The sequence below is a fragment of the Barbus barbus genome, assembly GCF_936440315.1.
Source record: "Barbus barbus genome assembly, chromosome: 48".
NCBI classification, from domain to species: Eukaryota; Metazoa; Chordata; class Actinopteri; order Cypriniformes; family Cyprinidae; genus Barbus; species Barbus barbus.
In genome coordinates, this window is record NC_136726.1 from 21,275,506 (window position 1) to 21,288,935 (window position 13,430).

Genomic DNA, 13,430 nt, shown 5'->3' on the forward strand with positions numbered 1-13,430 from the left:
TGTGTGAGTACAGGGTACAAGTATAAAACAAAATTACATGCAACATACAGAAGTTAACAATAATTAAATACCAATGGTGAATAATAATTAAATCAATATTTACATCATTATAAATAAAAATATCTTTTGACTGAATTTTTAAATTAAGCTTCATTATGTCTTGTAAGTCTATACTGTATGTACAGAGTTTTGAAATATAACACGGTCATGACATGTACTTCAAAATGCATTGTTTTATGAAATTTTGTTTTCATATCTTAGTTGAACTCCATCCAAAAGGAAACAGCAACACAACACAACACAGTGTAAGTGTGTAAAAGCAAACACGTGATCCAATAAAACGATCAGTTGACGCCCAGGCTGAATGATTAATGGGGAACGCAACCTTTGTGTAAAAAACGGTCAGAAATGAGCAGGTGAAAGGTTACAGAACCGTTATTTATTAGGGATTACATACAGAGTTGTTCTTATCAGACACATGCTCCATTACAGCTCAGAAAGCACCATACATTCATTCATTCACTCAGACTTCTGCCATCCGTCGCATGCTTTGATCCCAGAACACACAGCTCCAAAAATATAGGAAGAATCAACACGTTTGAGGTCAGTCTTCTGGTTTTACATGTACGAATCTGAAGAGGCCACTAAATATACAGTAAACAAACATCAGGATGCCGGTAATTCCCAGCATGCTTTGTGCTCTCCACACTGCTAGTGCAAACAGTAGCAATAAAGCATAACCACAGCTCAAGCCATACAGTCACTTATAAGGGAGGATAAAAATCGGTAACAAAGTTTCACACGTATGAAAACACTTGCAGGGTTATTGTTAAAATCAGTTGCACTGGTAATCAAATCACAAAAGTCGTGTCTGTCACAGGAGAGCTTCGTTTAGCAAGAAATAAAACCATGTATGTTCTTCATGGAAGAGTGTGTCCGTAACAAGGACTCACTGTTCTTTAGTTCAATGAAATAGGTCTTAAAAATGTTAAAATTAGTCTCAAGTGTATGTTACCAGGTTTTAATGAAAAAGTAAAATTGTTACTGGCCTCCATTTGGGTTTTTATTTTTTTGAACACATGCAAAAGGTGTTACACCCTTATGCAAAAAATCTCTGATGGAACAAATTTCGTAAAATGTTTATATCTTGCAGCCAATAGTGAGTGATCATGCATCCGTGCATTTGATTTATATGCGCCAACGTGAAATCAAAACTGACTTTGTTTACTTTCTTTAAGGAATAGTTCATCCAAAAATGAAAATTTGCTGAAAATGTACTTACTCTCAGGTCATCCAAGATGAGTTTGTTTCTTCATCAGATTTGGAGAAATGTAGCATTGCATCGCTTGCTCAGCAATGGATCCTCTGCAGTGAATGGGTGCCGTCAGAATGAGAGACATCACAAGTAATCCATATTTTATTAAAAATATCTTGATGTATTTGTTTCTTACAAAAACACAGTTTTCACTTCTCAAGACATTAATTAATGGACTGTAAAGAGGTGTGGATTACTGTGATGTTTTTATCAGCTGTTTGGACACTCATTCTGACGGCACCCACAACAAAACCAGACCAAAATTGCTATTCAAAACTCTCTGTAAAATTGCGTTCCGGGGGTAAAATACATGTTTTTTTGGCCCTGGTAAAATTCGCACTGCAGGGGCTAAAAATCACGTTATTGGGGTCACTTCAACCCACAGACATGAAAAACAACCCGCGGCAACAGTGTAAAAGTAGCCCAACTCCGTAGGAAGACTTGGCAACACCGTCCATTGGTGAGCAAGTGATGTAATGCTACATTTCTCCAAAACTCATCTACCTCTTGGATGGGCTGAGGGTAAGTACAGTTTCAGCAAACTCATTTTTGGATGAACTGTCGCTTTAATGCTGGTGGTTAAACTCTCATTCTGGTGTGACTTCATTCTGGAACGCCCACATTTTATCATCCAATCAAATTCTATCCTACATTTTGTTCCTCGTAAATGTCACATTATTAAAGCAAAATGGTGTGAACAGCATTTCATGTTGACTAGAATTACATACTTTTACATATTTCAAAAGAACATGCAGAGGTTTTCATGTTGTAGAATCATAATTCAATCTGTTTCATTATATATTTAGTTATTTTTTGATTAAGCATAGCTATTTTAACACTAAATGTCATCATAATACTCCCAACTTAAAGGTACAGTTCACCCTGTCTTCATTTACTCTCAAGTTGTTCTAAGTGAGCAAACAGTTGCTGGTGCATAGTGACTTTCATAGTGTGAAGGAAGTCAATGGGCACCAGAAATGATTTGCTTACTAACATTCTTTAAAATATGTTCAGTGGAAGAATGAGACTTGAACGACTTGAGTCTGAGTAAATGACAGAATTTGAATTTTTGGGAGAACTGTTTCTTTAATAGAGGTTATTCGTCATGCATGTTCGAGATGAAGCCAAAAACATGGGACCATGATTTCTGCTTGAACTTTGTTTGACCCGTTGGTTTAGATCAGGACAGAACAGATAGACACAGGAGGTTTCTGAAGCGGACGTCTCCTACAGTAAGCAGCAGGCTCTGAACATGGTCATGCCTGACGATGATGTCACCTGTAAAGAGACGCTCTCATTGGCTGAAATGAAAAGCACAGAGCCTCGTGTCAGAGTGATGTCAGAGAGGGCCGCAGCAGACGTGGCGATGGCCTCTCCATCGATGACCAGCAGGATGCCGGCGGAGTCCAGCGCGCTCAAAGTGTACTGCCGCGCCGAGGCGGGGATCTGAAGATAATATAATATAATATTACTCTTAAAGGGATAGTTCACGCAAAAATGAAAATTCTGTCGTTCATTACTCACCCTCATGTCGTTCCAAACCTGTAAGACCTTTGTTCGTCTTCGGAACACAAATTAAGATATTTTTGATGAAATCTGAGAGCTCTCTGACCCTCCATAGACAGCAAGGGTACGATCACGATCAAGGTCCAGAAACGTAGGAAGGACATCATAGTTCATGTGACATCAGTGGTTCAACCAGAGTTAACCGAAAATTGTCCGCCATTGACGGAATTTTATTTTATGAGTGACGGAAAAATCTGAAAGTTATTTTGACAGATTACACTGAGGGTGATCTGTTGTAAATTGTAACTGTAACGCTTCAGTATGGCAGCAGAGCGCAAGATCCAGTTCTGAGGTCTGTTGCTTGCTACCCAGTTTAAGCTACAGCGATCTATCACGCCACATTAATGAGCACCAAAACTCAGAATTTCAAATCTGAGACTTTGTTTCATATCAAAAGTAACAAAGCTTAGCCCATTGCGATTTATTGGATGGGAGGTGCACTATATGTATTCATCAACTGAAAACATAATCGATAGGGATTTAAGAATCAATATTGGTTCATAAAAATGAGAATCTTTTTTTTTACTCAGCCCTAGCCTGTTTTGTTGTTTTTAGTGGCCTCTGCAGTCACTGTGGGTGTGGTGTTGAACAGAAAAAGTGCAGTCTCTGTTCATCTGTTCTCTTCAGAATAAATGCATAAGCCTATGCTCGTCCAGTAGGTTCATGATTAAAAATTAAAATGTGGGAACAAAATGTGTTATTATTAGTGCTGTCAAACCGCGATTAATTGCATCCAAAATAAAAGTTTTTGTTTACATAATAAATGTATGTGTACTGTGTATATTTATTATTTATATATAAATACACAAACATCCAGTTTATATTTTGAAAATATTTACATGTATTTATAAACGATTAATTTATATATATATATATATAAATGTATTTAATATAAAAATATTATTTATTTTCTTAAATATATACTGTATGTATGTGTATTTATATATACATAATAAATATGCAGAGTACACACACATATATTATGTAAACAAAAACTTTTATTTTGGATGCGATTAATCGAAATTAATTGTTTGACAGCAGTAGTTATTATAATTAAAATATGAAAATGAATGGTAATAATAGATTATGATTCATTTTTACCACCCTGTCCATCAAAATGACGGACAATGTTAAAGTCTAATGCAATCTCTGGGTTAAACCATAATTTTCTGACGCTACGAGAATATTTTGTGCGCAAAGAAAACAAAAATACCTGAAAAAACAAAAAACCCTGGCGCCATTTTGGAGAGTATCATGACGCATGCGCACACTTCGATCTAAATGTAAACATATGTTGTATATATTTAGATCATAGCATGAGCATGCGTCATGATACTCTCCAAAATGGCGCTATAGGGTGACACGGAAGAGACGAATTGTTGAATAAAAGTCGTTATTTTTTATTTCTTTGCACACAAAAAGTATTCTCGTAGCTTCGTAAAATTACGGTTGAACCCCTGATGTCACATGGACTATTTTAACGATGTCCTTGCTACGTTTCTTTGCCTTGATCGTAGTATGACCCTTGCTGTATATGGAGGGTCAGAGAGCTCTCAGATTTCACCGAAAATATCTTCATTTGTGTTCCGAAGATGAACGAAGGTCCTAAGAGTTTGTTACGACATGAGGGTGAGTAATGAATGACAGATTTATCATTTTTGGGTGAACGAACCCTTTAAGCTGAGCAGCTGGAATGGGGATAAATGTGAATTTTGGCTGTCTGGCGCACCTGTATTCTCATGACGGTGAAGTCTGGCACAGGAGGGTCGTAGAGGTAGACGCAGGGGTCGGAGTTGTCCCGCACGCAGGGGAAGATTTTGGCACTGACTGGAGCCGGGCTGTAATTCAACATCTCACACAGCGTGTCCACGTCAATGTATTTGGGAGTCAGTCCGGCACGTACGGTGTTATCAGAGCACGCCATACACTCCACACAGTCTGGAGGAGCCAGTCAATCATACATGGAATACATGAAGATTAAATATTGCATATTAATAAATTACCTAAATGGGATATTAATGAATAGTAAATGAACATGATGGATAATTAAATTAATTATAATAAATATATTTCACAAAAAGTACAACTACACAACCTAGATGAAATAAATTAATATTCATTGATATTAATGTCATATTATGGATTAATTAATTAATATTAATCATTATTGTTAACAAAACCTAAACATGAATAAATTAATATTAACAAATATTTTTCATACAAAAAAACTATACAACCTAAATGGAACATTTGAATATTAATGAATATTAAATAAATATTATTAAGTGAATATTTAGGACTATATTGCACCAACTATGCAACCTACATGGAACACATGAATATTAAGGAACATTAAAAGAATATTTCAGATTATTACGTGAATATTAATACATACATTTCACAATAAATAACAACTATGAAATAACATACAAGAAATAAATGAATATTAAATTAATATGGATTATTAATTAATATATTTTAAGTACAATAAGTACAGCTACACAGCCTGGAATAAAATAATATTAAATTAAAACTACACAACCTGCTGTAAGTGTGATTTTTAAGAAACTACAAATATTGTCTAATTAGATTTTGTTTATAATTAATTTTTTCAGACCCTACAAAAATATACTGTGGTATTATCATCGTACACATTTTTCACAAAAAAAACTATACAACCTAAATGGAACATTTGAATATTAAATAAATATTATTTATTATGAAGTGAATATTAATGAATATATTTCACACAAAGTACAACTACACAACCTACATGAAATAAATAAATAAATATTAAGGAATATTAAATTAATATTATGAATATATTTTAAATAAGTACAACTAACACAACCAACATGGAATAATTGAATATTAAATGAAGATTAATTAATTTATTTCACAAAAATTACAACTACCTGCTCTAAGCATGATTTTTAAGAAACTACAAACTTTGTCTATTTAGATTTTTTTTTATTGATTTTTTCAGACTCTACAAAAATATACCATGGTATTATCATGGTACATGCCCCAAAACGTGTTTTATTAGTAATGTGGTGACCTCTAACCTCCAGACAGATAAGCGTGAGGTTCATTTGCTCCCAGGAACATGGCCTCCCCCGGCTGCAGCACGATACGGTTCAGGAAGTAAATGGAAAAGCATCCGATGTCCCCCGGATACTGGGAATGCAGCCGCAGCAGCAGTTCTCCATTACTCCTGGAGGTGTCTTTGCCTGCAGCCTCTGGATCAAAAGAACAGGTCAGGCGGGTTTCATCTGAATTGATGAGATAGAGCCGGTATAACGTGAATAACATGTTGGCACACGAGGGAGTGGAAGCCCTGCACGGTTTCCTCTCACCTTCCTCTGAGATGCGTTTGACCAGCATGTTGAGCTGATCGATGAACAGCTTCTTCTCACAGTTCATCATCCTGGTGAAACATTTCTTCAGAGCGAGAGACGTCCGGCCCGGGTCTCCATCAGCGCTCTGGAGCTCCTCAGCGGCTTCGTTACCGACCAACGCGCGGAACTCTGGGACATCTGAAGAAACCACACAACGGTCCATGGGAAATGCTCTTCGCAACCCATTTAACTTCTCCAATGTGTCGGGATATTTAAAGGGCTCATCGGATGCAAAATTCACTTTACAAGTTGTTTCAACATAAATGTTTGTTGGAAGTTTGTGTACACATCCATCCTATAATTATAAAAATAGTTTTTTTTTTTTAAATCCCTGTTTTTAAATCCTCGTTCTGAGACTCCTGTCAGAATGACGTAGTTCTGTACAGACCGCTCCCATGATAGTTGATTGACAAGACCGTCTCACCTTAGACCCGCCCTGAGTGAGCTGAGAGCTGTCTGCCATTGTCTGACAAGATGTCTCCGATTAAGTGATTGAGGCGATCTGTTGTTGGATGTGATAATGAATATAGCAGTCATCATTAACTCCCGACATCTGAGCCGCTGAAGACACAGAGGATTAACGTTACTTTCGTTTTGAAGGGAATGCACCGATCCCCGATCTACATAAATCTATGTTCGCGATTCATAGACGCAATTCGTGATCCAGCCTCACCTACAGAAGTGAGTATAAGTGTTTTTATGAATCTTTGCAAATCGCCTTTCCTAATAATGTGCTAGTTAGCCAGTTTCACGGCTAAAGTAAACAGTACGGCTCGTCACCCCACGGAAGAGAGGGGCGGGATCAACAGAGCTCATTAGCATTTAAAGCAACATGGACGAAAAAACAGCTCGTTGAAAACAAAGCTGATTTTGACAGGGTAAAAAAGGTGTTTTTCACACTACCATTGAGAAATTTTAACCAAAGTATGTTAATGACTGTCAGCCCAAATCCGATTTTTGTGCACATCCGATTGAAATCCGATCATATTTAAATAGTCTGAACAGCAACAAACTACATGAAATCCGATTTGTGCAAATCCGTTTCGAGCTACATTTGTATGTGGTTTGGAATCCTATTAAAATCTCATTTCTGGAAATCCGTTTCAGTCGGACCGATCAGATCGGATTTAGCCTAGCTTTTTCACATCCTCACGCCACGTTTTTGCAGAAAAAATGCTGAACATCTATACAGAAACAAGCTTGTGTCGTTGCGAAGTGCAGGTAAAGCAGAAAAAAAACAATATACTGTTAGTATACGTACCTCTTTGTGTTTTGAATGTAGCGGAGACAAAAATAATAAATATATATTTTTTTTAAAAGCAAAGTAGTGGAAGCTTCCTGCGTTTCTGCCGCTAACTCACAAGACAAAATATAATACTAGCCTACAGCGCAACCGCATCGGCAAGACAACATCTGTATGGCAAACTGTATTGCTGTTACTGTTGTGTAGGCATAACAACGCAATGGCATTACCATAGAAACCAATGCACATTCAGTAAAACGAAAGAGCGCTTATGGACACACAAATCGGATATGAACAGTTGTGGACAGTCAGTTATTCAAATCAGATTCCATCCGGATATGCACAAAATCAGATTTGGGCTGAGTATCTGAACGAGGCTTTCTAGACTTTTCATTAAGACCCTAAAGAATCATATCAACTTCCGATGACCCCTTTAATGAAAAGTCTATAACATACTTTGGTTAAAATTTCTCAGTGGCAATATAAAACAACACCCTTTTTACCGTCAAAATCAGCTCTGTTTTCAGCAAGCCGTTTTAGTGGATGTTCCTTTAAATGCTAATGAGCTCTGCTGACCCCGCCCCTCTCTTCCGTGGGGTGAAGAGCCATTCTCATGAGACTGTTTACTTTAGCCGTGGAACTTGCTAACTAGCACGTTATTAGGAAAAGATTCACAAAAGAACCTTATACTCACTTATTCTGTAGGTGAGGATCACGAATGACTCGCGTGAACATACGCGCATTTCGATAAATCAGAGGCGCATAACCTTCAGAAACAAACGTAATCCTCTGCATCTTCAGTGGCTCAGATGTCGGGTATGTTCATTATTATATCCAACAACTAAACACTTCAGTTGCTTAGGAGCCATTCTTGTCTACACCTGCTCCGGCGTCGAAACAGTAGCGGACTGATGACAGCTCACTCAGGGCGGGTCTAAGGTAAAACGCCAGTGTCAATCAACAATTGTGGGAGGGGCCTGAAATTGGCTTGATATGAGAAAGGGAAATTATTTAATGAGATTAAAAAAAAAACCTCTGGGTGGATATTTATCATTATATGGTGGTTGTGTACACACATCATTAAAATAAATCCCGCCTACGGAAAATCGAATGGTTGGTGGGTGGGGAGAACGAAATCGAGTTTTTATATCACTGTATTTCTGAAGGAAACCGACTGTCTTCAGAAAATGTTCAATGTCATTTTCATTTAATCTTGCATGTAATGTCTGATAAAGCAGCGTTTGTGAGCAGAGCTGTTTTGTGTACAGCGTTATCCGCTCCAACGGCGCCTCCTGCTGGCAGAGAATTAATTTGCATATATATATGCGGCCACAAATAGTGTAAGTCTATGGGACTATGATATAAATAAATTCAACTGTATAACAGTTTCAATGCAATTCATGTTATAATGTTAGAATTAAAGAGCAATAAATATAATACATATTACCGTTGCACTTATCTGTACATAGTCAATGCAGTTATGTTTAAGCTGTTGTTGACATCCCATCTAAAACGTGATTTAGCCAAAAAAACAACAACAATAACGTTACCACTTTAATATGTTTTGTAATATCCGTTCGTGCAAAGGATCTGTGTGATCCTCTTGTTCAATATTCTCGGGGTCTGAACTGATATGGCAATATTGACGAACAAGGGGCGGGGCAATACTGAAACACCGTCTAAGCTGTTCGCCAATCGCAACGCACTGGGACAGCTAACCAATCACATTTCGTTTTTCGGCTTCATCAAACCTGGAACTAATCGATCCGTTTGCGCCAGGCTGGGGAGAAAGGTATTGTAATAATGTAAATTATGTGAAAAATAATGAGATTTCTGAACCACCAAGCATGAGAGCATGTTCTAGTACATCCCCAAAACAAAATCAAGACTTTGTAAAAGAGCATAATAGGATCCCTTTAAAGAGAAAAAATCATAACAACATAAACAGGATTCATTTTTGAGTTTGGCTTATCTGACTATTTCTTTCAGTCAGTTCATTGAACACTTACTTTTGAGGAAGCCCAAGATTTCATCCATCGGCCGAAAGCCGCAGAGACCTTCAAACTGAGTGAGAGCGATGGCCATCTCTGGTTTGTGGTTGTTGTCTGGGTAATGTTCAGGAAACTGTGCATGGAGTCTAGCAGCCAATTCCTGTCAGTTAACAACAATCAATGAACAGCATTTATTAAAAAATATATAAATATTTTCTAACAGTATAAGTCTTTACGATTACTTTTTTCAATTTAACACATCATTGCTGAATAAAAGCATTAATTTCTTTAAAAAAAAAATGTACTGACCCCAACATTTGAACAGTAGAGTATATTGTTACAAAATATTTATATTTTAAATAAATGCTGTTCTTTTTAACATTTTATTCATCAAAGTATCCAGAAAAAAGCATCACGGGTTCCAAAAAAACTATTATTCAGCACAATTCTTTCCGACATCGATAATAAATGGGCATTTCTGAAGGATCATGTGACACTGAAGACTGCAGTAATGCTGAAAATTCAGATTTTAATCACATAAATAAATTATATTTTAAAGTATATTAAAATGGAAAACAGTTATTTTAAATCGCAATAATGTTTCAGAATATTACTGGGGTTTTTCTGTATTTTTGTTCAAATAAATGCGGTCTTGATGAGCATAAGAGTCTTAACACTTAAATAGTGACTTAAAAAAACATAAAAAATGTTACTAATCCCAAACGGTAGTAAATGACAGCATTACTGCTCCATAGTAGTTTAATAAGGGAAACTGTCTCCAATCTCACCCGGTTGGGATGCGCCTGGATGGACAGAGCCGTGTTGACGGACAGCACTTTGAAAAGGAACGGGAGCTGCCCGTGGAATGTGTCTTTGACCTTTGACCCCAGGCATCCTGGGAAATCTGCAATCCACTGTCCCAGTGTCCTCTGGGATATCCTGTTGTCTTTGATGAGAGCGTCTCCTTTGGGGTGAGCACCCATCCAAAGCTTGAAAGAAAACAAAGATGCAATGATCACAATATATATGGCAACACTTTACTATAGGGACCAGTTCTCACTATTAACTAGTTACTTATTAGCATGCCTATTATTAACATATTGGCTGTTTATTAGTACTTATATCCTGCATCCCTAATCCTCCCCAATACATAAACTTAACAACTACCTTATTAACTATTAATAAGCAGCAAATAAGGAGTTTATTGTTTGTTAACAGCAAGAATTGGACCTTAAAATAAAGTGTGACCAGCATTATCTCTGTTCTTAATGGTATTTCTTAAGAAATGGAAGCAAAAACATCACCTTTAATTTAAGATGGTTATTTATTCAACAGTAAAACATGTTAACACATGCTGTGGCTTTATTAATAGACTGACACATGAAGAGAATGTCACGCTGACCTTTAAGTGAGCTACTATTGTCAGAGACACTTGCGCTTGTGTTCAAGTCTGTTAAACTATGTTTACGACAGCCGAACAATAAACAAAGCACAGGATGAATCGTGACTGCTTATGGAACCTCCACAATAATATTATAATACATGCTTTTTCTATTGCAATCCCACGGCCATTGAAATGTCGATTTTTTATTATTAATGTTTAATAGGTTTCACAACGAACAGTTGGTTGTTAGTTTACAAGTTCATATTATTGACATGGTCTCACTTTAAAAAAGAATGCAAAAAAATTTATGTAAAGGAGTGAAATAACAAATTAACGAATATTGGTAGGAAAAAAGCCAAGTGTTGCAATAATAATAATATTAAAAATAAATAATTTGAAAGTCTCTCGTTTGGCTTTCAACTGTGAGTGTTTTAATTGTATTATTATTATTGAAGGGTGTAAAAAAATAAAATAATAATAATAAAGTTTACTGATATTACTGCTATTAATAAATTAACACTACTTCTAATTATAATACTAGTGCTGTCAAATGATTAATCGTGAAAAGTTTTTGTTTAAATAATATTTGTGTACTGTGTATATTTATTACATATATATAAATAGACACCATGCATGTATATATTTAAGAAAAATATTTATTTTATAAATATTATACATTTTATAAATATATTTATATATCTATTCAATAATATATACACATAAATACATGTAAATATTTTGTAAATATATACTGTATGTGTGTGTATTTATATATATATATATATATATATATATATATATATATATATATATATATATATATATATACATAAATATACACAGCATACACACATATATATTATGTAAACAAAACTTTTATTTTGTATGCAAATAATCATTTGACAGCACTAAATACTACTACTACTAATAATAATAATAACAACAAAAATAGTAACAAAACAACAACAGCAATAGTATTATTATACACCAATTATAAATGTATATAATAATAATTCTTATTTATTATTATTATTAATATTATAGACAGCTACTATTATTTAATTATTAGCAGACCGTATAAAATTAATTGTTAATAATAATAATAATTATTATTATGATCATCAATGGCTGAACTATTCAGGGGGTTTAAGCAGGTTATACAAAAACAGAATTCTCCATAATTGATTTAATTAAATTTGAAAGAATGTTGTATATAGCTAATCTATTCATGTTAGAGCTTCTTGACTTGGCTGGGGGTCTGGGTGGGTGTGTTTGGGTCAGTAATCTGCTAAATTTGGTCAATACTGTACCTCTGCGAAGGGTCTGTCCTCCTCTATGAGCGCCTGAGGGTCTCCACCGAGCACCAGCCGGGCCACCTCACTGTCCAGACCCACTTTACCCCAGGCATAGCTCTGCACCACACAGCACAATGGAAACACTGCGAACAGACCCGACACACCGATCATGCACGGAGCAGATGCTTTCTCCTGCTGTCATTTAACTGAATGAACGGATGGCTGTGCATCTCATCCAGCAGCGTCAAATTACTAATCCATCCAAACAACACACAAATCAAGCCAGTCCTGTTTAAACTCGCTGCGTGTGACTGAATGTTGCGTAAAATACAGAATGAAATATACAGAGATTTAACTAACCTTTCACTTCCGACATGTCTGCGACGCTAATGGTCACGTAGGTGACGTCACAAACCGCCAACCAATCACGAGCCTTTAAATGTAAATAAATATTATAAAATAACTTTTTAATGCATATCCAGGCCATTCGAATTTCTTTAATCTGAAGTAAGTTAACAAAATTAATAGGTTAAATATATAATGCATTATTTTTATATTATAAATATATTTTTCAATTTTATTTTATAGTAAAATTCCAGAGACGACACATAGAGGTGCTACAATACAACACAGATTATAAGATTATCGACTAAAAACACAAATCTTCCATTTTTATTTGACCCGAATTCTATTCTAATTTTATTCTTTAAAAAAAAAACTTGTCCCTTTTAAACTTCCACTCTATTCATTTACTAACTGCTTGTTTTCTTATATATATATAAAACCTAACAATATCTTTTTGTATTCTATTTATGTTTTCTTTTCATTTATTATACAATTAACAAAAGCAAAAAAGGCCTCTAACACAAGCTTGCTCTAGTCTTTTTCTATTCTATCTGTTTTCTTTTTATTTATTATATAATTAAAAAATAAAACTTGCTATGTGTATAGTATAAGGCTAACTGAGACTTGTTAGCACTTGAATATTATTGCTCTTTTATTGATTTTATTGTCCTCATTTGTAAGTTGCTTTGGATAAAAGCATCTGCTAAATGACTAAATGTAAATAATTACTTTCATATTATAAAACAATAGAGAGAGATAACATTTCATTGAGTAGAATTAAAACGAAGAGTATAAAGTACTTCAGTATTAAGTATAATAAACAACATTTAACCAAGTATAACCGGTTAAACTGTGCAAATTGTAAAATAAGTAAATGTTTAAAAATAATTTTA

At 35.2% G+C, this 13,430-nt stretch overlaps 1 protein-coding gene across 1 annotated transcript; it reads right to left on the bottom strand.

The window, feature by feature from the left end:
• Positions 1-411: 411 nt before the first annotated feature.
• On the bottom strand, positions 412-12,597 carry mpi (mannose phosphate isomerase). The gene is made up of 8 exons (XM_079411529.1): positions 12,553-12,597; positions 12,208-12,335; positions 10,302-10,502; positions 9,532-9,673; positions 6,238-6,417; positions 5,947-6,120; positions 4,611-4,819; positions 412-2,761 (listed from the first exon to the last, which is right to left on the bottom strand). The coding sequence occupies exons 1-8, from the start codon at positions 12,566-12,568 to the stop codon at positions 2,543-2,545; spliced, it is 1,269 nt and encodes a 422-aa protein (XP_079267655.1). The 5' UTR covers positions 12,569-12,597; the 3' UTR covers positions 412-2,542.
• Between the last annotated feature and the right edge of the window lie 833 nt (positions 12,598-13,430).

What these genes read in the sequence shown, in the direction of transcription:
- mpi (XM_079411529.1), bottom strand. An exon ending in TCCAGGCGCATCCCAACCGG is followed by an intron (nt 9,674 to 10,301) that starts GTGAGATTGGAG and finishes GTTAACTGACAG; the next exon opens with GAATTGGCTGCTAGACTCCA. An exon ending in TCACCGTCATGAGAATACAG is followed by an intron (nt 2,762 to 4,610) that starts GTGCGCCAGACA and finishes TATTATCTTCAG; the next exon opens with ATCCCCGCCTCGGCGCGGCA.